At 42.7% G+C, this 26412-nt stretch overlaps 1 protein-coding gene across 1 annotated transcript; it reads left to right on the top strand.

Annotated features, from left to right (window-relative positions):
* The first annotated feature begins 1258 nt into the window (after nucleotides 1-1258).
* On the top strand, nucleotides 1259-13196 carry dlb (deltaB). Its single transcript, XM_061740667.1, has 7 exons — nucleotides 1259-1392; nucleotides 2500-2739; nucleotides 3991-4048; nucleotides 4447-4704; nucleotides 8269-8630; nucleotides 9663-9882; nucleotides 12086-13196. Exons 1-7 carry the CDS (start codon nucleotides 1348-1350, stop codon nucleotides 12838-12840), a joined length of 1938 nt encoding a protein of 645 aa, XP_061596651.1. The 5' UTR covers nucleotides 1259-1347; the 3' UTR covers nucleotides 12841-13196.
* The last annotated feature ends 13216 nt before the right edge of the window (nucleotides 13197-26412 follow it).

The following is a 26412-nucleotide window of genomic DNA, read 5'->3' as shown; positions in this document are numbered from 1 at the left end:
TCCTCCTCCTCCTCCTCCTCCTCCTCCTCCTCCTCCTCCTCCTCCTCCTCCTCCTCCTCCTCCTCCTCCTCTCCTTCTGTTCTTCTTCTCCTCTTCTCTTCTTTGTGTTGCAGGACATCCATATATAAATGTTTCTCTGCCGTCAAACTCAATCTGTTTCATAATAACCCGAGCGAAGTTGAGAATTAGCTCTAAACTCTACAAGCTTGTTTCTATGTTTGTCCCTGTCAAATAAACACACCAGAATCAGAATCAGAATCAGAATCATCTTTATTTTCCAAGTTTGAACTTTGTCCAACAAGGAATTTGACTCCGGTTTTTTTGCTCACTGTACCACATTTAAAAAGTAGCAACGATAAATAACAAATGTGGCACTTATTAACATATATACAATTAAAAAGTGAAAGGGGCAGCAGAATGAGGTGGACATGGTACTGACGGCTCTAAATAAGATACAATACAAAAACATATGTACAATTTGTTTTAAAAGTGAAAGGTGCAGCAGTATGATAACTACAAATAACTACAAATAACTACAAAATAACTACAAATACAAAATCATGAAACTTGGATGAACGTAGTTAAACTTCACAACTAAGTGATAGAAATGTACACACGTGTTTATTACGTTCAGTTTTGAAAAAACAGCAACAAAAAAGGAAGAAAATTAACAAAAAAAACAACACATGAACCCAAATATATTTTATTTTTCAATCGTAAACTCTGAGAAGATTTACCAAAGTGGCATCTTTAACCGAGGCGGGTTTGGACCGGTTCAGTCTCCAGTTATTTTCATTATGGGTCATAATTAACGTCTTCTGCTGCAGCAGCTTCTCATGCATATTCCTGACTGTCGGGTCCAGATGTAGCGGGCCCGAACCCGCTCCCTGGGGCCCCTGATGAATCCCCGCCCCCGTCCCGAAGCCCCGCCCCCTCCGTGACGCGCAGGCGCGCGTCTATAAAAGCTGCGCTGCGTCTTTACGCACCAGAAACCCGAACAAGTGCCAGAAGAAAGTCAGGAGGAACTCAGGATTAAAGAAGAAACAGAAGAAACAGAAGAAACACAAGGATTTAGAAAAAATAAAAGGATTTAGAAGAAACACAAGGATTTAGAAGAAATAGAAGAAACTGAAGAAACTGAGGGAGTAATGAGACGTTTCTGAGACTTTTCCTCCCACTCTCTCCCTGGAATCCGAGTTTATTTGATTAATTTCTGAAAGACTTTTCCTCCCACTCTGTCCCTGGAGTTTATTTTTATTAATTTCTGATAGTTTTCCTCCCACTCTGTTCCTGGAGTTTATTTTATTGATTAATGATCAGATCCGGTCTGGACCGGACAGAACGGAGATGGAACCGCTCAGATTTCTGCTGGTTCTGTTGCTGGTGAACCTGGTGAGTCCGGGCTGCTTTATTTATTTATTTATTCATTTATTTAGTCTTTATTTCATTCATTGATAAAATAAAACAACAAACAATTCAATACAAACACAAACGTTCCTAAATTGTGAATGAAATTGAGCAGAAAGAAGAAGAATCTTATTTATTCTGCCCCTTTTTCCCAAGAAATCAATTTACAAAGAACGTAAATTAAAAAACAACAACAAAGCAAAATTAAAATAAAAGTCAAAATGTCGCCTTTTCTCTCAACATTTAGACTTTTTTCTCAACATTTCAACTTTATTCACGAAATTTCGCCTTTTTTCTTGAAATTGGATCTGGTTGTGTTTCAGAAGCTGATGAGGATGTTTATTCCTGATCTCTGACCCTCATCCCTCCATCATCCATTCCTCCATATATATATATATATATATATATATATATATATATATATTTTTTTTTTTTTATTATTACGCTCAGAAATACTTAAAGAAACGCCTACTGATATTTTATTTAATTATTTTATTTAATTATTTTATTTATATGCATCCCTGCAGGACTGCTCCTCCGGCGTGTTATTTTATTTATTTTATTTTATTTAAATCATCCCTCCAGGTCTGCTGATATTTTACGTATTTATTTTATTGTATTTATAGGTTTTCTCCTCCGGGGTATTCGAGCTGAAGATCCACTCGTTTCACTCATGTATTTATATATTTTATTGTATTTCCAGGTTTCATCCTCCGGGGTATTCGAGCTAAAGATCCACTCCTTCCCCTCATGTATTTTATATATTTTATTGTATTTATAGGTAATATCTTCAGGCGTATTTGAGCTGAAGATCCACTCGTTCCACTCTTGTATTTATTGTATTTATTGTATTTATTTCCAGGTTTTCTCGTCAGGCGTATTCGAGTTAAAGATCCACTCGTTTCACTCATGTATTTATATATTTTATTGTATTTCCAGGTTTTATCCTCCGGTGTGTTTGAGCTAAAGATCCACTCCTTCCACTCTGTATTTATATATTTTATTGTATTTATAGGTAATATCTTCAGGTGTATTCGAGCTAAAGATCCACTCGTTCCACTCGTGTATTTATATATTTTATTGTATTTATAGGTAATATCTTCAGGTGTGTTTGAGTTAAAGATCCACTCGTTCCACTCGTCCCAGCGCGTCTGCCGCCGGAGCCGCGACTGCCTCATGTTCTTCCGGATCTGCCTGAAACACGCGGAGGACGTGATCTCGGCCGAGCCGCCCTGCACCTTCGGAACCGGCAACACCAACGTGATCCGGGCCGACCACACGTCCGTGTCGGCCAGCGAGCCCATCCGGGTGCCCTTCCACTTCAAGTGGCCGGTAAATCAATACACCAGCTTAATTCATTCATCTGGACTCATTAATACATTATCATAATAACACATTCATAATAATATAATAATACTTACATAATCTGGACTCTTTCATACATTATCATAATAACACATTCATAATAATATAATAATACTTACATTATCTGGACTCTTTCTTTCTTTCTTTCTTTCTTTCTTTCTTTCTTTCTTTCTTTCTTTCTTTCTTTCTTTCTTTCTTTCTTTCTTTCTTTCTTTCTTTCTTTCTTTCTTTCTTGCTTTCTTTCTTTCTTTCTTTCTTTCTTTCTATTGCTTTACTTTATTTAACACAAGGAATGTACAGATCAAGGCAGGAAATAATGGAATGGAATAATGGAAATAATTACAGCAACAATGGTGAAGAAAACAGATTCACACAAGAAACAAAAACAAACAGATTTAAAGTAGTTGGTAAAAAAAAAGTAGAAATATAATAAAGGACAGGGTTAGGGTTAGGCTAAATGTAGGGTTAGGCTAACTGTAGGGTTAGGCTAACTGTAGGGTTAGGCTAACTTTAGGGTTAGGCTAACTGTAGGGTTAGGCTAACTTTAGGGTTAGGCTAACTGTAGGGTTAGGCTAACTGTAGGGAAAGGCTAACTTTAGGGTTAGGCTAACTGTAGGGTTAGGCTAACTTTAGGGTTAGGATAACTTTAGGGTAAGGCTAACTTTAGGGTTATGCTAACTTTAGGGTTAGGCTAACTTTAGGGTTAGGCTAACTGTAGGGTTAGGCTAACTGTAGGGTTAGGCTAACTGTAGGGTTAGGCTAACTTTAGGGTTAGGCTAACTTTAGGGTAAGGCTAACTGTAGGGTTAGGCTAACTGTAGGGTTAGGCTAACTGTAGGGTTAGGCTAACTTTAGGGTTAGGCTAACTGTAGGGTTAGGCTAACTTTAGGGTTAGGCTAACCCTAAAGGAGGGAGTTTTTCCATCCACTTACAAGTGTGAATAAGATATTTACCCAAAATAATCACCAGGTTGATAATGTTTGAATATTTAGAATCCAAGTTATCCATATAATAAATTACATTGTAATAAAAACAGGAATCAATTATCAATGTCGGACCAAAAGGACTTTGTAAAAGATGTTCAATAGTTTCGGCCTCAGAAGAAGAAAATATGCAAGAATCAACTTCCACTTTAAACCTTCTGTGTAACAAATCATTACCAGGGTAAAGAGCTGATGCTGTTTTAAAGTTTTACTGAACCTTGTTGTTGTTGTTTTAGGGAACGTTTTCCCTGATCATTGAAGCCTGGAACGCCGAGTCGCCCACCGAGTTCACAGGTAGGAGTCCCGGGTCCTGCTGGTCAGCCACCACCCCTCTCTTTGGTTCTCACCTGTCCCTGTATCTCCCTTTATGTCTCTGGGGTTCTCACCTGTCCCTGTATCTCCCCTTATGTCTCTGGGGTTCTCACCTGTCCCTGTATCTCCCCTTATGTCTCTTTGGTTCTCACCTGTCCCTGTATCTCCCCTCATGTCTCTTTGGTTCTCACCTGTCCCTGTCCCCCCCCCCCCCCCGTCATGTCTCTTTGGTTCTCACCTGTACCTGTATCTCCCCTTATGTCTCTTTGGTTCTCACCTGTACCTGTATCTCCCCTTATGTCTCTTTGGTTCTCACCTGTACCTGTATCTCCCCTTATGTCTCTTTGGTTCTCACCTGTACCTGTACCTGTCCCCCCCAGACAACCAGAACAACCTGGTGAGCCGCCTGGCCACGCGGCGGCGTCTCTCCGTGGGCGAGGACTGGTCCCAGGACGTCCACTTCGGCGAGCAGAGCGAGCTGCGTTACTCCTACCACGTCTTCTGCGACGACTTCTACTACGGAGACGCCTGCGCCGACTACTGCCGGCCGCGCGACGACACGCTGGGACACTACGCCTGCGGGGAGGACGGAGAACGCACCTGCCTGGACGGCTGGCAGGGCAACTACTGCTCCGAGCGTGAGTCCTGCCGGGGCCGCTGGGCAAGGCACTAGGGAGGGGGTGGGGGGTAGAACCAGTACTGCCGGGGGGCCGTTGGGCAAGGCACTAGGGAGGGACGGGGGGTAGAAACTAGTGATGCACCGAAATGAAAATGTGTGGCCGAAACCGAAACTTAAAATAATAATAAACACTTGGCCGAATACCGAACATGGTTCTTCAGCAGTTTTTCATTTATTTTGCCAATTTTTTCACCATTGCATAAATCAAATACATTTGATTTAGGCTTTTCAAAGAAAAAAATCTTTTACAAAATTACAAGGAAGAAAATATTTATTGAACATAAAAAATTGAACATGTTTTAATTTCCAGCATTATGTTGTTTTGGTTCCACCTCCTGGTGAATGTTGGTAAAATTCTTATGGGGTTAGTTTTTGGTTGGCCAATGATTTATGTTTGTGGCGCAACCGTTACGGAGCGGCCAGTCTATTTCCTTATTTTACAACGCCGTTATTAATTTTTCGTTTTTTTTCCCACTTATTCCACCGAACACCGAAAGTGTTTTTTTGCCATTTTCGGCCGAACAATTTTGGTTACTGAACAATCGGTGCATCACTACTAGAAACCAGTACCGCTGGGGGGCCGCTGGGCAAGGCACTAGGGAGGGATCGGGGGGGTAGAAACCAGTCCTGCCTGGACGGCTGGGTGACATGGACCAAAAGTCATATCTCCATACTTTCTAGCTGAATGTTGATACTCGATATATCTCCATATTTTTTCTGTGCCATAATTGGGGTTTCCCCCAAAGCATTATAGCATAGCATCTCTGTTAGCATCTCTGTTAGCATCTCTGTTAGCATCTCTGTTAGCTTCATTTTTTCTGAGGCAAACCCTTAAAAAAACAGTCAGTTTTAATACAAAGCCTCGTGCCAAATGTCACACAGGTTCCTTTATTAACAGAGGTCTGCACAATATCAACATGTATAAAACACATGAAATAAAAATAAACTGCCTGCATATATAGAATAAAAATGCTTCTTGAATAAAATAAAACAAATATCCCTTTCCTGCATAACAATTAAATTAAAATACACTGTAATTAATACAATGTAGACAGTAACAGGCAGACTTTTCCACTGAGGTTGACAGTTGTGCAAATAACAAAACATTTGTGCAAATCTCAAATAAAACATTCAAGTCAATTTGTCACAAAATAAGCTATATCAAAATCATTAAAAAAACGAAAAAAAACAAAAACATTTTCTCGATATAAACGATATTGTCTCGTACCATATCGCGTTTGAAAATATATCGATATATAGTAAAATCTCGATATATCGCCCAGCCCTACCTGCCTGGACGGCTGGCAGGGCAACTACTGCTCCGAGTGTGAGTACCGCTGGGCAAGGCACTAGGGAGGGGGTGGGGGGTAGAAACCAGTACTGCCGCGGGGCTGCTGGGCAAGGCATCATCAAAACAAGCTAAAACCTCAGAGACACAGGTGACACAATCATCTCTATAGATTAGGAAGATAAAACAGGAGTTCTGGTTTGTTGGTTCTGAGTAAATGTGTTGGTGAATAGATGATGATGAAGTTATTACTATAAAGTAACACATCTATCTATAAAGTAACATCATCTATCTATAAAGTAACATCATCTATCTATAAAGTAACACATCATCTATCTATGAAGTAACACATCATCTATAAAGTAACACATCTATCTATAAAGTAACACATCTATCTATAAAGTAACACATCATCTATCTATAAAGTAACACATCATCTATCTATAAAGTAACATCATCTATCTATAAAGTCAAACATCATCTATCTATAAAGTAACATCATCTATCTATAAAGTAACACATCTATCTATAAAGTCAAACATCATCTATCTATAAAGTAACATCATCTATCTATAAAGTAACACATCTATCTATAAAGTAACACATCTATCTATCTATAAAGTAATGCATCATCTATCAAAATAAAGTTACATAAACAATGGAGGTAAAAACCTAGAGGGAGTAAAATCTTCAGCCAAACTAGAACCTCCTGTATCTGGAGTCCCCCAGGGCAGCGTTCTGGTCCCCCATAGGTCTAGAACCAGAACCAGAACCAGAACCAGAACCAGAACCAGACCCAGACCCAGAACTCCTGTATCTGGAGTCCCCCAGGGCAGCGTTCTGGTCCCCCATAGGTCTAGAACCAGAACCAGAACCAGAACCAGACCCAGACCCAGACCCAGACCCAGAACTCCTGTATCTGGAGTCCCCCAGGGCAGCGTTCTGGTCCCCCATAGGTCTAGAACCAGAACCAGAACCAGACCCAGACCCAGACCCAGACCCAGAACTCCTGTATCTGGAGTCCCCCAGGGCAGCGTTCTGGTACCCCATAGGTCTAGAACCAGAACCAGACCCAGAACCAGACCCAGACCCAGAACTCCTGTATCTGGAGTCCCCCAGGGCAGCGTTCTGGTCCCCCATAGGTCTAGAACCAGAACCAGACCCAGAACCAGACCCAGAACCAGAACTCCTGTATCTGGAGTCCCCCAGGGCAGCGTTCTGGTCCCTCTGGGCTCCATCACAATAAGAGAGTGGGGGGGTAGAAACTGTTGTGGAAAATGATCTGTGTGTGTGTGTGTGTGTGTGTGTGTGTGTGTGTGTGTGTGTGTGTGTGTGTGTGTGTGTGTGTGTGTGTGTGTGTGTGTGTGTGTGTGTGTGTGTGTGTGTGTGTGTGTAAAGTAGATAATAGAAAGCTTTTCTCCAGCGTCCACCAGCTGCTGCTGAACATTAACTAACTGAAGCAGATGGGGGTGTGTGTGTTTGTATGTGTGTGTACATGAGCACGTGTGTGTATATATGTGGGCGTGTGTGTGTGTGTGTATATGTGTGTGTGTGAGGGGGGGGTGTAAACTAGATAAAAGAAAGCTTCTCTCCAGCGTTGACCAGCTGCTGCTGAACATGAACTGCAGTCTGGACTGAGACGTGTGTGAGCGTGTGTGTGTGTGTGTGTGTGAGTGTGGAGGCCGGTGGTAACCACACTCTCCCCCCTGTAACCATCTGCTCTATATGTATATGTGTGTGTTTGCAAAGACTCTTGGAATATTTGTCTTATTTCTAGTTAAGATGTCTTATTTTTAGTCAAAAAATCTCATTACACTTAAAACCAGAGTCATTACCAGAAAAATAACTTGTTATTTTCACTTGAAATAAGTAGAAAAATCTGCCAGTGGAACGAGATTTATCTTCTCATTACATGCATAAAAATCTTGTTCCACTGGCAGATTTTTCTACTTATTTTAAGTGAAAATCTACTTGAAACAGGTGAAAATTAAGTGTAATGAGATTTTTTTTTTACCAAAAATGAGACATTTTAACTAGAAATAAGACAAATATTCTTGTTAAGATTTTGAGTTTTTGCAGTGCAGCCGTGTGCGCGGCCGACTGCTCCCCCCTGCACGGCTACTGCGTGTTAGCATATATGTATATATAGGTGTATATATGTGCATATATGTGTATATATATATGGGTGTATATATATTTATATGTGTTTCTAACCTCCCTCCCTCTCTCCTACAGCCGTCTGCGCGGCTGACTGCTCCCCGCTCCACGGCTACTGCGAGGCCCCGGGCGGCTGCACGTGCCGGCTGGGCTGGCAGGGTCCCGGCTGCAGCGTGTGCGTGCGTTACCCCGGCTGCCTGCACGGCACCTGCAGCCAGCCCTGGCAGTGCACCTGCCGCGAGGGCTGGGGGGGGCTGTTCTGCGACCAGGACCTCAACTACTGCACCAACCACCGGCCCTGCCGCAACGGCGCCACCTGCAGCAACACGGGCCAGGGCAGCTACACCTGCAGCTGCAGGCCCGGCTACGGGGGGGCCGACTGCGAGCTGGAGACCAACGAGTGCGACAGCAACCCCTGCAAGAACGGAGGCAGCTGCAACGTGAGTCCCGTTAGAGTTAGAGTCCCCACCCATTAGACCCTGGTACCCCCATGGTTTAGTCCAGGGGTCTCCAACTGGGGCTCCGCGACCCCTAGAGGGCCGTGGAGGTCCTGCAGGGGGTACTCCAACTTAAAAAGAAATAAAGACAATTTTAACCAAAATAATTTGAGTTAAAAAAAAATTAAATAAATAATATATGGGCTAGGGCTGGGCGATATGGACCAAAAGTCATATCTCGATATTTTCTAGCTGAATGGCGATACTCGATTTATATCGATATTTTTTCTGTGACATAATTGGGGTTTCCCCCAAAGCATTATAGCATAGCATCTCTGTTAGCATCTCTGTTAGCTTCTCTGTTAGCTTCATTTTTTCTGAGGCAAACCCTTAAAAAAACAGTCAGTTTTAATACAAAGCCTCGTGCCAAATGTCACACAGGTTCCTTTATTAACAGAGGTCTGCACAATATCAACATGTATAAAACAAATGAAATAAAAATAAACTGCCTGCATATATAGAATAAAAATGCTTCTTGAATAAAATAAAACAAATATCCCTTTCCTGCATAACAATTAAATTAAAATACACTGTAATTAATACAATGTAGACAGTAACAGGCAGACTTTTCCACTGAGGTTGACAGTTGTGCAAATAACAAAACATTTGTGCAAATCTCAGATAAAACATTCAAGTCAATTTTTCACAAAATAAGCTATATCAAAATCATTAAATTTTTTTTTTTTTAAATCGATATAAACGATATTGTCTCGTGCCATATCGCGTTTGAAAATATATCGATATATATTAAAATCTCGATATATCGCCCAGCCCTAATATGGGCTGTATATATATGTATGATTGAGAAAACTCCATTAAAAGGTGATAATAATCTACTTTTGACAATAACTATCTAGTGTACAACTCTACATAAATGATTCCCATGAGTCATATGACTAACGTCAACTTTAGAGCGGAAAAACAAACCTGAAGGTTTTTCACCTAAATCTGAACCGTCTCCGTCTCCGCCTGCAGGACCTGGAGAACGACTACTCGTGCACGTGTCCTCAGGGCTTCTACGGGAAGAACTGCGAGATCATCGCCATGACGTGTGCGGACGGGCCCTGCTTCAACGGGGGCACCTGCGTGGAGACGCTGGCGGGGGGCGGCTACACCTGCCGCTGCCCCCCCAGCTACACCGGCTCCAACTGTGAGAAGAAGCTGGACCGCTGCAGCAACCGGCCCTGCATGAACGGTGAGGGGGGGGGGGGGGGCTGGCGCCCCCTGGTGGCCGACGGCTGCAGGGCTTTGTAGGGTTCATTTATGACACTTTTCCACCAGCACCTACTAGCACTTACTAGTACCAACCAGTGTTGTGTTAGTTACTGAAAAATAGTAACTAGTTACCGTTACTAGTTACTTCATTACAAAGTAACTCAGTTACTTAGACCAAAAAGTAATGCGTTACTATGAAAAGTAACTTTTTAGTTACTTTAAAAAAAGTAATATGTAGTCCAGCCCTTAGAATGTCTTCTTTAGCTAATTTTCCTCATCCAAGTAGTTTGAAAAAGTTTTCCATCCCATTTGCCGCCTGGGCATGTTAGCATGCTAATTAGCATGCTAACATGCTAATTAGCTGCCTGGAAGCAGGTGACTTGTTAGGTTCCTAAGGAACATACATAAATTAATAACTTAGGAAAGACACAGAGACTGTGGAATGATTTTTCAGGCCTTCTGCAGAAGCTTTGGAGAGAAGTCTGAGGAGCTTCAGGGCAACACGGCCCTCCTCTTAGAACTCGTCAGGTCTTCTCTCTAAATCCTCTTGCAGCATGATGCTTTTATTTGAGAATCCGGTGACAGGAATGACCATATTTGGTAAACAGACTGTCAGTGTATAGATAATGGACAATGAACAGATGGAGAACAGACATGGTATCAGATGATGGTTAAAAAGGTCATACCTATGACTTTTCAGTTAATAAGCATCTTATCTGTGGCGTGCAGAGCAACAGACATCCTTTTAAAAAACTCAAATGGTCAAGGGGGTCTTGTGTCACCAGATGGTCAACTAACCCTTAGCTAACCTTTAAAGACAATGAGGTATTTGTGGGACAGCCCAAAACCCTGACGGAACACAGGAAGGGCTGCCCTCATCTTTTAACATAGATAAGCATGTGAATAAACAGTGAGCTCTCCAAAGCTGACCTAATTCTGATTCTGATTCTTCATAGTTTCATAAAGACAAATTTGTTCAAAAAGGTTGATTAACCTCACAGACTCCACTGTAGAAATAGCTAGCATGTTTTCAATTGTTTTGTCCAGTTGGACCTGGCTTACAGACGTCCCTCGGTTAAACTCTGAAATGTTTTTGTCATTGTGCTGCTCGACAAAACCCAAATAATGACAATATCTCCACGTTGGGAATCTCCTTCTCTTGGCTCATTCCTCCGGTCTCTCTGGGGAAAAAAAGCTTCGCTGTAGCTTCAGAAATAACGGAGTAACGCACTGTTTGGTAAACGAGTTACTGAATTTAAAAAGTAATGTGTTAGAGCAGGGGTGTCAAACTCATTTTGCTTGCTTTGCGGATTTGACCAATTTTTGTCTCGAGGTCGCACACTCAAAATAACAAAAACGGTGCGAAACTTTTTCTAATTCTTTTTTTTTACTATTGTTATCTAATCCAATATCAGTTTAGTTAATTTTAAAGGAAATATGCACTTTGTTTACACTAATTATGTAAAATATATTTCTTCAGGATCTTTTCTTGAAATTTCTCGTTTTTTTTTTCAAATTATGTAAAAGATACTTTTAATATCATTTTACAAAGATAAACAGAAACAAGTATGTTTTTTTTATATTTCGCTTTTTATAGGAAATTTAATTCAAAGCAAAATCTTTCTTTTTACATCCGAGAGTGTTTCTTTGTGATTTAGACATTTTTCCAGTACAATTAAGTCTATTTATTTTTAAAACATGGCGGATATTTACGCCAGTGTGCCGAAAAAGTCAGCACTTCTTTTTTAACTGTTTTACTTTGTCACTATCCTCGTATTCAAAACTGAAATTCTCTGAATAAATATCTTCTATAATAGCAGAAGAAGAAGAAGACTAGAAGAAGAAAATATAGAAGCAATATATTATGGGATATGCTGCGATTCATGGCAATTATTTATGCCTTCCTTTTTAGTAAATTAACATTTCGTTTTTTTGCGTTGGAAACTTCTCGCGGGCCGCACATTTACACCCCTGTGTTAGAGTATTAGTTACTAACGGCGTTACTAAATAAAGCGTTAGTCCCAACACTGATACCGACTAGCTTCTACTAGCACCAAACTGGGCCGAGTAGGTTTTAGTGGAAAAGTGCTGTTAGCTAGTAGCTGAGAGGTGGGGGGTTATGTATTCCTGGTTCAGGTAGCTCTCTGCTCGGTGCTGATGTTCGTATGTTGGTCTCTCCCCAGGCGGCGAGTGCCTGGACCTCGGCCAGAGCATCCTGTGCCGGTGCCGGCCCGGCTTCTCGGGCGCCAACTGCCAGGTGAACGTGGACGACTGCGCGGCGGCGCCGTGCCAGAACGCCGGCACCTGCCAGGACGGGCTGAACGACTACAGCTGCTCCTGCACGCTGGGCTTCACCGGCAAGAACTGCAGCGTCCGCTCGGACGCCTGCGGCGCGCGGCCCTGCCAGAACGGCGGCACCTGCTTCACCCACTTCACCGGGCCGGTGTGCCAGTGCCCCAAGGGCTTCATGGGCCCGAGCTGCGAGTTCACGCTGCAGCCGGGGCTCCGGCCGGCGCTGCAACAGGCCCAGCCGGCCTCCGGCGCTACGCTAGCCGCCTCCGGCGTCCTGCTGGGGCTGCTAACGCTGCTGCTAGCCGCCGCCGGCCTGGCGCTGCGGCGCCGCAGGCGGCTGTCGCAGGGCCGGAAGCAGCTTAGCGACGTAGCCGTCTACAACGACCTGGAGACCAGCAGCAGCAGCAGCCTGGGGGGGGACCGGGACGCCTTCCTGGGCCCCCAGGGGCCCCAGGGGGGCCAGGGGGGCCAGGGGGCCCTGGGCCTGTTCAAGATCAGCAACAGCACGGCCCGACTCAGCCTGGCGCTCTGCCCCCCCGACCGGTACCGGCACCAGCCCGGCCTGGCGGGGCAGGACTTCCTGTGGGCCGACGAGGGGCTGGGGGCCGGGCTGGGGGCCGGGCAGCCCGGGGGGGGCCTGAGGTGAAGAACCGGACCGGAGGGACTGCTAGCACTTGCAGGTGATCGGTTCTGGGTTGGACCAAACCCAAACGGGCCTTCGCTCTTCCAGACCCAAAGACACAAAGATTACCCAGAATTCCTAGGACCTACAACACAAACCAAATACAGGAAGACACAAACGTCAGACTACCTTTGGGGGGGCGGGTGCTGGTCCGGTACCAGGTACCGGTGGAACTAGTGGACCCGGTGGACCCACTAGACCAGGGGTCTTCAACCAGGGGTCCGCGACCCCTAGGGGGGCCGCGTAGGTACTGCAGGGGGACCCCCAACTTCAAATAAATAAAGACAATTTTAACCAAAATAATTTGAGTTAAAAAAAATAAAAAAATAGAAAAATTTTTTATAAATTATATATATATATATATATATATATATATATATATATATATATATATGATTGAGAAAACTCCATTAACAGTTGATAATAATCTACTTTTGACAATAACTATTTAGTCTACAACTCTACATAAATGATTCATGACGTGATTCATGTGAGGGAAAAACCAGCTAGCTGTTTAATAAAAGAGAATTTGTTGCTAAATTAACTTGGCTATTTCCTATTTAACGCTAGTTAAACCTGAAGGATAAATTAGTGATGATAACGAACCTAAAGCTGGAGATTGTAACGTTCCAGCTCGGCCTAACGTTACTCCTTCCACGTCTGACGAAGTTTCATCAACCGTAAACACGACGTGTAACTAATAACCCAGTCAGGAATTATAGAAGCAGAATAAAACACATTAATCAGTTATTATAATAATAACCCAGTCAGGAATTATAGAAGCAGAATAAAACACATTCAACAGTTATTATTATAATAACAGGAATTGGTTAATAAGGTGATAGAAGCAGAATAAAACATTCAAACGTTGGGGGTCCCTGTTCTGTTTTTCTCTCACCCAAGGGCTAAAAAAGGTTGAAGACCCCTGCGGTACCGGCCCGGTGGACCCGGTAAACCCGGTAAACCCGGTAGACCCAGAACAGGCCGGTTTCACGCTGACCGGGTCATTTTTCTTCAACATATAACTTTGCTTTTCTTTAGTTTTTGTTTTTCAATCTTCCTTTGACCATTATTTCCTTATTGTGAGTACCATCATTTTTATTATTATTCTTTATATTATTATTTATTTATTTGAAATGTTAAGTTAATGGCTTCACTTTGAGATGAAAAGATATATTTATATGATGTTGAATGAGGAACGACATTTGATGTTGCTCCGGATGTTTAAAGGGCCGTTGGAAATGTCCCAAAGAAACCTGTGACGTCAGGAGACGCTGCTGCGCACAATGTACTTCACATTGCTGTCATATTGTGTATGTGGATATATTTATATCACATTGCTGTCATGTGCCATTCTGTGTTCATGCCAAAGTTTGTGTCACTTATTTTCATTCATGTTATTTAAGTTTGTCATGTTTTTGTTACGACGTGAAATAAAAAGGACTTGGATGCAAATCCAGATTTACGACAGATTTTAAAAAGTGATTAAAGTGTCCTGGGTGGTTTTTCTTCTAATGTTGGGGATTAAATTAGATAAAACTCAATCATGCTTCAGTTTTTTCTACATTAATTTATGTCCAAAATAACAGAGATAATTTCTGAAAACTGCTAAATGTACTTGAAAATAAAATATATATGATTTTTCTATCTTAATATATTTAAAAGTTTAATCTGAAGAAGCATTTAATTGTGTGGAGGGTCAGGTGACTGTGGTGGTTGAACTGATGAATGGAGTCGCGGCAGTTTTAACATTTAACAGTTTTAACATTTAACGTTTTAACATTTAATGGCTAAGTTTGACCATCGGAAATTAACATCCAGCTCTACGTCACCACCAAACCCTCGTCCTCTCTCCCGCCCACCGTTACTGACTGCATTTCTGAAATAAAAACCTGGTTCACCCAACACTTGCTTCAATTAAACAGTAATAAAACAGAGGTTCTCCTCATTGGCCAAATAAGGGAAAATAAGTAATTTTCATGCAGTAATTGATATGTCCACTAGAGGGCAAATAAGTAATTTTAATGCAGTAATTTATGTGTCCACTAGAGGGCAAATAAATGCATTTTAATTCAGTAATTTATATGTCCACTAGAGGGCAAATAAGTCATTTAAATGCAGTAATGTATATGTCCACTAGAGGGCAAATAAATGCATTTAAATGCAGTAACTAATATGTCCACTAGAGGGCAAATAACTGCATTTAAATGCAGTAATTTCTGTGTCCACTAGAGGGCAAATAAATTAATTTAAATGCAGTAACTTATATGTCCACTAGAGGGCAAATAAATGCATTTAAATGCAGTAACTAATATGTCCACTAGAGGGCAAATAATTGCATTTAAATGCAGTAATTTCTGTGTCCACTAGAGGGCAAATAAATTAATTTAAATGCAGTAATTTATATGTCCACTAGATGGCGATTAAATACATTTAAATGCAGTAATTTATGTGTCCACTAGAGGGCAAATAAGTAATTTTAATGCAGTAATTTATGTGTCCACTAGAGGGCAAATAAATGCATTTAAATGCAGTAATTTATGTGTCCACTAGAGGGCAAATAAATGCTTTTAAATGCAGTAATTTATTTGTCCACTAGGGGGCAAATAAATGCATTTAAATGCAGTAATTTATGTGTCCACTAGAGGGCAAATAAATGCTTTTAAATGCAGTAATTTATTTGTCCACTAGGGGGCAAATAAATGCATTTAAATGCAGTAATGTATGTGTCGACTAGAGGGCAAATAAGTCATTTAAATGCAGTAATTCAGGTGTCCACTAGAGGGCAAATAATTGCATTTAAATGCAGTAATTTCTGTGTCCACTAGAGGGCAAATAAATTAATTTAAATGCAGTAATTTATATGTCCACTAGATGGCGATTAAATACATTTAAATGCAGTAATTTATGTGTCCACTAGAGGGCAAATAAATGCATTTAAATGCAGTAATTAATGTGTCCACTAGAGGGCAAATAAATGCTTTTTAAAAGCAGTAATTTATTTGTCCACTAGGGGGCAAATAAATGCATTTAAATGCAGTAATTTATGTGTCCACTAGAGGGCAAATAAGTAATTTAAATGCAGTAACTTATATGTCCACTAGATGGCAAATAAATGCTTTTTAAAAGCAGTAATTTATTTGTCCACTAGGGGGCAAATAATTGCATTTAAATGCAGTAATTTCTGTGTCCACTAGAGGGCAAATAAATTAATTTAAATGCAGTAATTTATATGTCCACTAGATGGCGATTAAATACATTTAAATGCAGTAATTTATGTGTCCACTAGAGGGAAAATAAATGCATTTAAATGCAGTAATTAATGTGTCCACTAGAGGGCAAATAAGTAATTTTAATGCAGTAATTTATGTGTCCACTAGAGGGCAAATAAATGCATTTAAATGAAGTAATTTATGTGTCCACTAGAGGGCAAATAAATGCATTTAAATGCAGTAATTTATGTGTCCACTAGAGGGCAAATAAATGCTTTTAAATGCAGTAATTTATTTGTCCACTAGGGGGCAAATAATTGCATTTAAATGCAGTAATTTCTGTGTCCACTAGAGGGCAAATAAATTAATTTAAATGCAGTAATTTATATGTCCACTAGATGGCGATTAAATACATTTAAATGCAGTAATTTATGTGTCCACTAGAGGGCAAATAAATGCATTTAAATGCAGTAATTAATGTGTCCACTAGAGGGCAAATAAGTAATTTTAATGCAGTAATTTATGTGTCCACTAGAGGGCAAATAAATGCATTTAAATGCAGTAATTTATGTGTCCACTAGAGGGCAAATAAATGCTTTTAAATGCAGTAATTTATTTGTCCACTAGGCGGCAAATAAATGCATTTAAATGCAGTAATTTATGTGTCCACTAGAGGGCAAATAAATGCTTTTAAATGCAGTAATTTATGTGTCGACTAGAGGGCAAATAAGTCATTTAAATGCAGTAATTCAGGTGTCCACTAGAGGGCAAATTAATGTATTTAAATGCAGTAATGTATGTGTCCACTAGAGGGCAAATAAATGCATTTAAATGCAGTAATTTATGTGTCCACTAGAGGGCAAATAAATTAATTTAAATGCAGTAATTTATATGTCCACTAGATGGCGATTAAATACATTTAAATGCAGTAATTTATGTGTCCACTAGAGGGCAAATAAATGCATTTAAATGCAGTAATTTATGTGTCCACTAGAGGGCAAATAAGTAATTTAAATGCAGTAATTTATGTGTCGACTAGAGGGCAAATAAGTCATTTAAATGCAGTAATTCAGGTGTCCACTAGAGGGCAAATTAATGTATTTAAATGCAGTAATGTATGTGTCCACTAGAGGGCAAATAAATGCATTTAAATGCAGTAATTTATGTGTCCACTAGAGGGCAAATAAATTAATTTAAATGCAGTAATTTATATGTCCACTAGATGGCGATTAATACATTTAAATGCAGTAATTTATGTGTCCACTAGAGGGCAAATAAATGCATTTAAATGCAGTAATTTATGTGTCCACTAGAGGGCAAATAAGTAATTAAATGCAGTAACTTATGTGTCCACTAGAGGGCAAATAAGTAATTTAAATGCAGTAATTTATGTGTCCACTAGAGGGCAAATAAATGCTTTTAAATGCAGTAATTTATTTGTCCACTAGGGGGCAAATAAATGCATTTAAATGCAGTAATTTATGTGTCGACTAGAGGGCAAATAAGTCATTTAAATGCAGTAATTCAGGTGTCCACTAGAGGGCAAATTAATGTATTTAAATGCAGTAATGTATGTGTCCACTAGAGGGCAAATAAATGCATTTAAATGCAGTAATTTATGTGTCCACTAGAGGGCAAATAAATTAATTTAAATGCAGTAATTTATATGTCCACTAGATGGCGATTAAATACATTTAAATGCAGTAATTTATGTGTCCACTAGAGGGCAAATAAATGCATTTAAATGCAGTAATTTATGTGTCCACTAGAGGGCAAATAAATGCATTTAAATGCAGTATTTTATTTGTCCACTAGAGGGCAATTAAGTAATTTTAATGCAGTAATTTAAGTGTCCACTAGAGTGCAAATAAATGCATTTAAATGCAGTAATTTATGTGTCCACTAGAGGGCAAATAAGTAATTTAAATGCAGTAACTTATGTGTCCACTAGAGGGAAAATAAATGCTTTTAAATGCAGTAATTTATTTGTCCACTAGGGGGCAAATAAATGCATTTAAATGCAGTAATTTATGTGTCGACTAGAGGGCAAATAAGTCATTTAAATGCAGTAATTCAGGTGTCCACTAGAGGGCAAATAAATGCATTTAAATGCAGTAATTTATGTGTCCACTTGAGGGCAAATAAATGCATTTAAATGCAGTATTTTATTTGTCCACTAGAGGGAAAATAAATGCATTTAAATGCAGTAATTTATGTGTCCACTAGAGGGCAAATAAATGCATTTAAATGCAGTATTTTATTTGTCCACTAGAGGGCAATTAAGTAATTTTAATGCAGTAATTTAAGTGTCCACTAGAGGGCAAATGAATGTATTTAAATGCAGTAATGTATTTGTCCTCTAGAGGGCAAATAAATGCATTTAAATGCAGTAATTTATATGTCCACTAGAGGGCAAATAAATGCATTTAAATGCAGTAATTTATGTGTCCTCTAGAATAAATGCAATTAAATGCAGTAATTTATATGTCCACTAGAGGGCAAAAAAATAATTTTAATGCAGTAATTTATGTGTCCACTAGAGGGCAAATAAGTAACTTTAATGCAGTAATTTATGTGTCCACTAGAGGGCAAATACATGTATTTAAATTCAGTAACTTATGTGTCCACTAGAGGGCAAATAAATGCATTTAAATGCAGTAATTTATGTGTCCACTAGAGGGCAAATAAGTAATGTTAATGCAGTAATTTATGTGTCCACTAGAGGGCAAATAAATGCATTTAAATGCAGTAATTTATATGTCCACTAGAGGGCAAATAAATGTATTTAAATGCAGTAATTTATGTGTCCTCTAGAATAAATGCAATTAAATGCAGTAATTTATATGTCCACTAGAGGGCAAATAAGTAATTTAATGCAGTAATTTATGTGTCCACTAGAGGGCAAATAAATGCTTTTAAATGCAGTAATTTATTTGTCCACTAGGGGGCAAATAAATGCATTTAAATGCAGTAATTTATGTGTCCACTAGAGGGCAAATAAGTAATTTAAATGCAGTAACTTATGTGTCCACTAGAGGGCAAATAAGTAATTTAAATGCAGTAATTTATATGCAGTCCATTTTAAATGAGGCCCCAGATCATTATTGTTTTTGTTGTGGGAAGAAAGAGCTACCGGCCCAAATAGATCAGAAATATGTGGAGAATAACGGTCCAAGTTCAGGTTCAGGCCTAAAAGGAGGAATTGAACCTGATCAGAAACTTCTCCAGGGGCCTCATGTACAAAGACTTGCATGGATTTCCTACTGAAACATGGCGTACGCTTAAATCCAGAAAACGTCCTACGCACAAAAAAATCCAGATGTATGAAACTGTGCGTAGGCATGAATCCAAGCACATTTCCTTTGTACATCCCAATCAACGTGGAATTGAGCGCACATGTAGGAGTACCAGACTCCTCCCTGTCCACGCCTCCATTTAAATATGCAAATGTATTTAAATAGGCCCTCGAGGGCCGGTTTCCCTGTTTAATTGCACCATGATACAAGGAGCTGTGTCATCAACAGAACTATCCAGACTTTGATGACAAGCTGGTGACGATGATTAATTAGAATCAGGTGTGTTAAAGCAGTGAAACATCTAAACATGCAGGACACCGGTCCTTCTGGGATTCAGTTTGACACCTGTGACATATTTTTCAATTTTTTTTTAATATTCTTTATTTCATTAAAAAAAATAAAATGATTCAGTACAAATACAAATGTTCTTAACTCGTGAATGAAAAGCAAGGAGAAAGAAGAAGAATCTTATCTGGTCTGCCCCTTTTTCCAAGAAATAACTTCACAAATAACATAAATTAATCATACAATCTGTACATTAATGGAATGAAAATGCTTCCTGTTAACGTACACATATTCTTCCAGTGATGGTGCTTTTATAGCAATGTGTGTGCAGTCGATAGCTCCGATTACATTAGGAAATTTGCGATATCTTCTAACACTGCCAAAGCTGCCATTGTTGTTAACGGTATTTCTGCACAACTCTGCGCATGCTTTTATAACCACTCATGTAATTGCAGACAGTTGAATGTGTTAATTGTTCATCAGTGTGTCTCTGATGTGCACATCACTCTGAGGGCTAATTGTTTTCACATTATTAACAGTTTCCCAGCATCACCACTAAGTGTCGCCAACGGACCAATAGCTGTGGAAACGTGCGTACGCCAGCCATGAAGTTGGCGTCAGCACCGCACATTTCCACGGTCATTTCACTTTTGATACATCTGAACATTTGCGTGGAAAAGGGCGTACGCCATGTTTTTGTCCGTACGCACCCTTTGTACATCAGGCCCCTGGTGTTTTTGATTGCAAGGCTGCCCCCCCAACACAAAGCAGCAAAAAAGAGTGCACTGGCCACCATCGTGTGGTAGAACATAGCCTTCATCTCCACACACACATCAAAAGACCTCAGTGTCTGTATGACATAAGCTAATGAAATGTCAAATGTTAAGAGGCTGTGCGCATTTACGCACAAGGCACAGCACCAGTAACTTCATTAACACCGGATCAGGATCAGATCAGGATCTAATGGTAATTCATGTTCTTTGTTTTGCTACACACACCTACAGGTCAGCTGTTAAACACACACATTCTAGATTTATATGTTTATATGGTGGAATTGTTTGTAATAAAGCAGCCCCTTATGTATGGATGAATCCTGAACTCCGTCCTGTTACTTTTATTTTTAAATCCGATAAGTCCACAACCCCACTTGATCTGATTGTCTACAGTCATGTCTGAATGTAGATTTCACCCTTAATATCATTCAGTATCACACAGGCTTGAATGACATTGAAGAGAGAGAGAGAAACAGAGACAGATGGGGAGTGAGGAGTGAGTTTGCGCGCAGTTTAATACACACTTCTGAAAGACGGTATTTGCTCCACTATTTTTGCGTGTGGCAAATAGCGCTGGCCTTTGTGAATTAGGCGCTTTTTGCAATGAGGCTTATTTGCATAGAAAGGGGGCAATTTTGCGCCGAATGTATGAATATTACCTAATTTGCATGCATGCAAATGGCACCGGCGCAGACTGCCACTATTTGCTTGGCAGCGGAGTTTGTGGAGCAATTCGCCCTTTGCGGGTGCTTTGTGAATTAGACGCTCTCTTTTTGTCTCATTTGCACCGGTTTAGCGGCCGCAAAAGCCGCGCAATCCTTTTGTGGATTTGGCCCTAAGTGTCGCCAATGGACCAATAGCTGTGGAAACGTGCGTACGCCAGCCATGAAGTTGGCGTCGGGCACCTTTCCACGGTCATTTCACTCTTGATATATCTGAACGTTTGCGTGGAAAAGGGCGTACGCCATGGTTTTGTGCGTACGCACCCTTTGTACATGAGGCCCCTGGTCTCCATCTCGCTGCGTCCTGTGGTTTTCATCGTGTCACCTGTGGTCAGTTCCTGGTTCCTTGTTCCAGGTCCCTGGTTCTGGTTCCTTGTTCCTGGTTCCAGGTGCCTGGTAATAGGTGCCTGGTTCCTGGTTGTTGTTCCTGGTTCCATGTTCCTGGTTCCAGGTTCCAGGTTCCAGGTTCCCCTGGTTCCAGGTTCCTTAGTTGCCATAGCGACTCACGAGCCTCACCTTTGGTGGCAGATTTGGGGCAGATTTTGGGCAGATTTGGGGGAAGATTTGGGGGCAGATTTTGGGGGCAGATTTGGAGACAGATATGAGGGCCTGGGGGGCAAATTTGAGGGCAGATTTTGGGGCCTGGGGGGTAGATTTGGGGCAGATTTGGGGCCGATTTGGGGGCAGATTTGGGGGAAGATTTGGGGGGAGATTTGGGGGCAGATTTGGAGGCAGATTTGGGCCAGATTTGGGGGCAATTTAGGGGCCATGGGGGCAGATTTGGGGGGAGATTTGGGGGCAGATTTTGGGGAAGATTTGGGGGTAGATTTGGGGTAGATTTGGGGCAGATTTGGGGCCAGATTTGGGGGCAGATTTGGGGAAAGATTTGGAAGCAGATTTGGGGGCAGATTTGGGGCAGATTTGGGGCAGATTTGGGGGCAGATTTCGGGGCAGATTTTGGGAAAGATTTGGAAGCAGATTTGGGGGCAGATTTGGGGCAGATTTGGGGGCAGATTTGGGGAAAGATTTGGAAGCAGCTTTGGGGGCAGATTTGAGGGCAGATTTGGGGCAGATTTGGGGGCAGATATTGGGCAGATTTGGGGCAGATTTGGGTGTAGATTTGGGGGAAGATTTGGAGCAGATTTGGGGGCAGGTTTAGGGGTAGATCTGGGGACAGATTTGGGGGCAGATTTGGAGGCAGATTTGGGCCAGATTTGGGGAAGATTTTGGGGCAGATTTGGGGTAGATTTGGGGCAGATTTGGGGCCAGATTTGGGGGCAGATTTGGGGAAAGATTTGGAAGCAGATTTGGGGGCAGATTTGGGGCAGATTTGGGGCAGATTTGGGGGCAGATTTCGGGGCAGATTTTGGGAAAGATTTGGAAGCAGATTTGGGGGCAGATTTGGGGCAGATTTGGGGGCAGATTTGGGGAAAGATTTGGAAGCAGCTTTGGGGGCAGATTTGAGGGCAGATTTGGGGCAGATTTGGGGGCAGATATTGGGCAGATTTGGGGCAGATTTGGGTGTAGATTTGGGGGAAGATTTGGAGCAGATTTGGGGGCAGGTTTAGGGGTAGATCTGGGGACAGATTTGGGGGCAGATTTGGAGGCAGATTTGGGCCAGATTTGGGGAAGATTTTGGGGCAGATTTGGGGGCAGATTTGGGGCAGGTTTGGGGACAGATTTGGGGGCAGATTAGGGGGCAGATTTGGGGCAGATTTGGGAGCAGATTTTGAGGGCAGAATTGGGGGGAGATTTGGGGGCAGATTTGGGGCAGATTTGTGGCAGATTTGGGAAGATTTGGGGGCAGGTTTAGGGGTAGATCTGGGGACAGATTTGGGGCCAGAATTGGAGGCAGATTTGGGACAGATTTGGGGGCAATTTAGGGGACTGGGGGGCAGATTTGGGGGGAGATTTGGGGGCAGATTTTGGGGAAGATTTGGGGGCAGATTTGTATGCAGATTTGGGGCAGATTTGAGGGCAGAATTGGGGGCAGATTTGGGGGGAGATTTGGGAGCAGATTTGGGGGGAGATTTGGGGGGAGATTTGGGGGAAGATTTGGGGGGAGATTTGGGAGCATATTTGGGGGCAGATTTGGGGACAGATTTAGGAGCAGATTTGGGGGCAGATTCTAAGGCAGATTTGGGCATAGATTTGGGGGCAGATTTGGGGGCAGATTAGGGGGCAGATTTGGGGCAGATTTGGGAGCAGATTTTGAGGGCAGAATTGGGGGGAGATTTGGGGGCAGATTTGGGGCAGATTTGTGGCAGATTTGGGAAGATTTGGGGGCAGGTTTAGGGGTAGATCTGGGGACAGATTTGGGGCCAGAATTGGAGGCAGATTTGGGACAGATTTGGGGGCAATTTAGGGGACTGGGGGGCAGATTTGGGGGGAGATTTGGGGGCAGATTTTGGGGAAGATTTGGGGGCAGATTTGTAGGCAGATTTGGGGCAGATTTGGGGGCAGAATTGGGGGCAGATTTGGGGGGAGATTTGGGAGCAGATTTGGGGGGAGATTTGGGGGGGGATTTGGGGGCAGATTTGGGGGGAGATTTGGGAGCAGATTTGGGGGGAGATTTGGGGGCAGATTTGGGGGCAGATTTGGGGGGAGATTTGGGAGCAGATTTGGGGGGAGATTTGGGGGAGATTTGGGAGCAGATTTGGGGCAGATTTGGGGGCAGAATTGGGGGCAGATTTGGGGGGAGATTTGGGAGCAGATTTGGGGGGAGATTTGGGGGAGATTTGGGAGCAGATTTGGGGGCAGATTTGGGGACAGATTTAGGAGCAGGTTTGGGGCTATTTGGAGGCAGATTTGGGGAAAGATTTGGGGGGAGATTTGGGAGCAGATTTGGGGGGAGATTTGGGGAAGATTTGGAAGCAGATTTGGGGGCAGATTTGGGGCAGATTTGGGGGCAGATTTCGGGGCAGATTTTGGGAAAGATTTGGAAGCAGATTTGGGGGCAGATTTGGGGCAGATTTGGGGGCAGATTTGGGGAAAGATTTGGAAGCAGATTTGGGGGCAGATTTGGGGCAGATTTGGGGGCAGATTTGGGGAAAGATTTGGAAGCAGCTTTGGGGGCAGATTTGAGGGCAGATTTGGGGCAGATTTGGGGGCAGATATTGGGCAGATTTGGGCCAGATTTGAGTGTAGATTTGGGGGAAGATTTGGAGCAGATTTGGGGGCAGGTTTAGGGGTAGATCTGGGGACAGATTTGGGGGCAGATTTGGAGGCAGATTTGGGCCAGATTTGGGGAAGATTTTGGGGCAGATTTGGGGGCAGATTTGGGGCACATTTGGGAGCAGATTTTGAGGGCAGAATTGGGGGGAGATTTGGGGGCAGATTTGGGGCAGATTTGTGGCAGATTTGGGAAGATTTGGGGGCAGGTTTAGGGGTAGATCTGGGGACAGATTTGGGGCCAGAATTGGAGGCAGATTTGGGACAGATTTGGGGGCAATTTAGGGGACTGGGGGGCAGATTTGGGGGGAGATTTGGGGGCAGATTTTGGGGAAGATTTGGGGGCAGATTTGTATGCAGATTTGGGGCAGATTTGACGGCAGAATTGGGGGCAGATTTGGGGGGAGATTTGGGAGCAGATTTGGGGGGAGATTTGGGGGGAGATTTGGGGGAAGATTTGGGGGGAGATTTGGGAGCATATTTGGGGGCAGATTTGGGGACAGATTTAGGAGCAGATTTGGGGGCAGATTCTAAGGCAGATTTGGGCATAGATTTGGGGGCAGATTTGGGGGCAGATTAGGGGGCAGATTTGGGGCAGATTTGGGAGCAGATTTTGAGGGCAGAATTGGGGGGAGATTTGGGGGCAGATTTGGGGCAGATTTGTGGCAGATTTGGGAAGATTTGGGGGCAGGTTTAGGGGTAGATCTGGGGACAGATTTGGGGCCAGAATTGGAGGCAGATTTGGGACAGATTTGGGGGCAATTTAGGTGACTGGGGGGCAGATTTGGGGGGAGATTTGGGGGCAGATTTTGGGGAAGATTTGGGGGCAGATTTGTAGGCAGATTTGGGGCAGATTTGGGGGCAGAATTGGGGGCAGATTTGGGGGGAGATTTGGGAGCAGATTTGGGGGGAGATTTGGGGGGGGATTTGGGGGCAGATTTGGGGGGAGATTTGGGAGCAGATTTGGGGGGAGATTTGGGGGCAGATTTGGGGGCAGATTTGGGGGGAGATTTGGGAGCAGATTTGGGGGGAGATTTGGGAGCAGATTTGGGGGGAAATTTGGGGGCTATTTGGAGGCAGATTTGGGGAAAGATTTGGGGGCAGATTTGGGGCAGATTTGGGGGCAGAATTGGGGGCAGATTTTGGGGTAGATTTGGGTGCAGATTAGGGGGCAGATTCTAAGGCAGATTTGGGGGCAGATTAGGAGGCAGATTTGGGGAAAGATTTGGAGGCAGATTTGGGGCAGATTTGGGGGCAGATTAGGGGGCAGATTTGGGAGCAGATTAGGGGGCAGATTCTAAGGCAGATTTGGGGACAGATTTTGAGGGCAGAATTGGGGGGAGATTTGGGGGCAGATTTGGGGCAGATTTGTGGCAGATTTGGGAAGATTTGGGGGCAGGTTTAGGGGTAGATCTGGGGACAGATTTGGGGCCAGAATTGGAGGCAGATTTGGGCAAGATTTGGGGGCAATTTAGGGGACTGCGGGGCAGAATTGGGGGCAGATTTGGGGGGAATTTTGGAGCAGATTTGGGGGGAATTTTGGAGCAGATTTTGGGGGAGATTTGGGGGAAGATTTGGGGGCAGATTTGGGGGAAGATTTGGGGGCAGATTTGGGGCAGATTTGGGGCAGATTTGGGGGCAGATTTGGGGGAAGATTTGGAGGCAGATTTGGAGGCAGATATGGGGCAGATTTGGGGGCAGATTTGGGGAAGATTTGGGGGCAGATTTGGGGCAGATTTGGGGAAGATTTTGGGGCAGATTTGGGGGCAGATTTGGGGCAGGTTTGGGGACAGATTTGGGGGCAGATTAGGGGGCAGATTTGGGGCAGATTTGGGAGCAGATTTTGAGGGCAGAATTGGGGGGAGATTTGGGGGCAGATTTGGGGCAGATTTGTGGCAGATTTGGGAAGATTTGGGGGCAGGTTTAGGGGTAGATCTGGGGACAGATTTGGGGCCAGAATTGGAGGCAGATTTGGGACAGATTTGGGGGCAATTTAGGGGACTGCGGGGCAGAATTGGGGGCAGATTTGGGGGGAGATTTGGGGGAAGATTTGGGGGCAGATTTGGGGGAGGATTTG

This window comes from Cololabis saira, chromosome 14 (assembly GCF_033807715.1).
Source record: "Cololabis saira isolate AMF1-May2022 chromosome 14, fColSai1.1, whole genome shotgun sequence".
In the NCBI taxonomy this organism is placed as follows: domain Eukaryota; kingdom Metazoa; phylum Chordata; class Actinopteri; order Beloniformes; family Belonidae; genus Cololabis; species Cololabis saira.
This window is presented reverse-complemented; position numbering and strand designations above follow the sequence as displayed.

Bases quoted from the DNA above. Each gene is read 5' to 3' on its own strand.
- dlb (XM_061740667.1), top strand. From the start codon at position 1,348: ATGGAACCGCTCAGATTTCTGCTGGTTCTGTTGCTGGTGAACCTG. The intron at 2,740-3,990 runs GTAAATCAATAC...TTGTTGTTTTAG, and splicing joins CCTTCCACTTCAAGTGGCCG to GGAACGTTTTCCCTGATCAT. The intron at 9,883-12,085 runs GTGAGGGGGGGG...GTCTCTCCCCAG, and splicing joins CAACCGGCCCTGCATGAACG to GCGGCGAGTGCCTGGACCTC.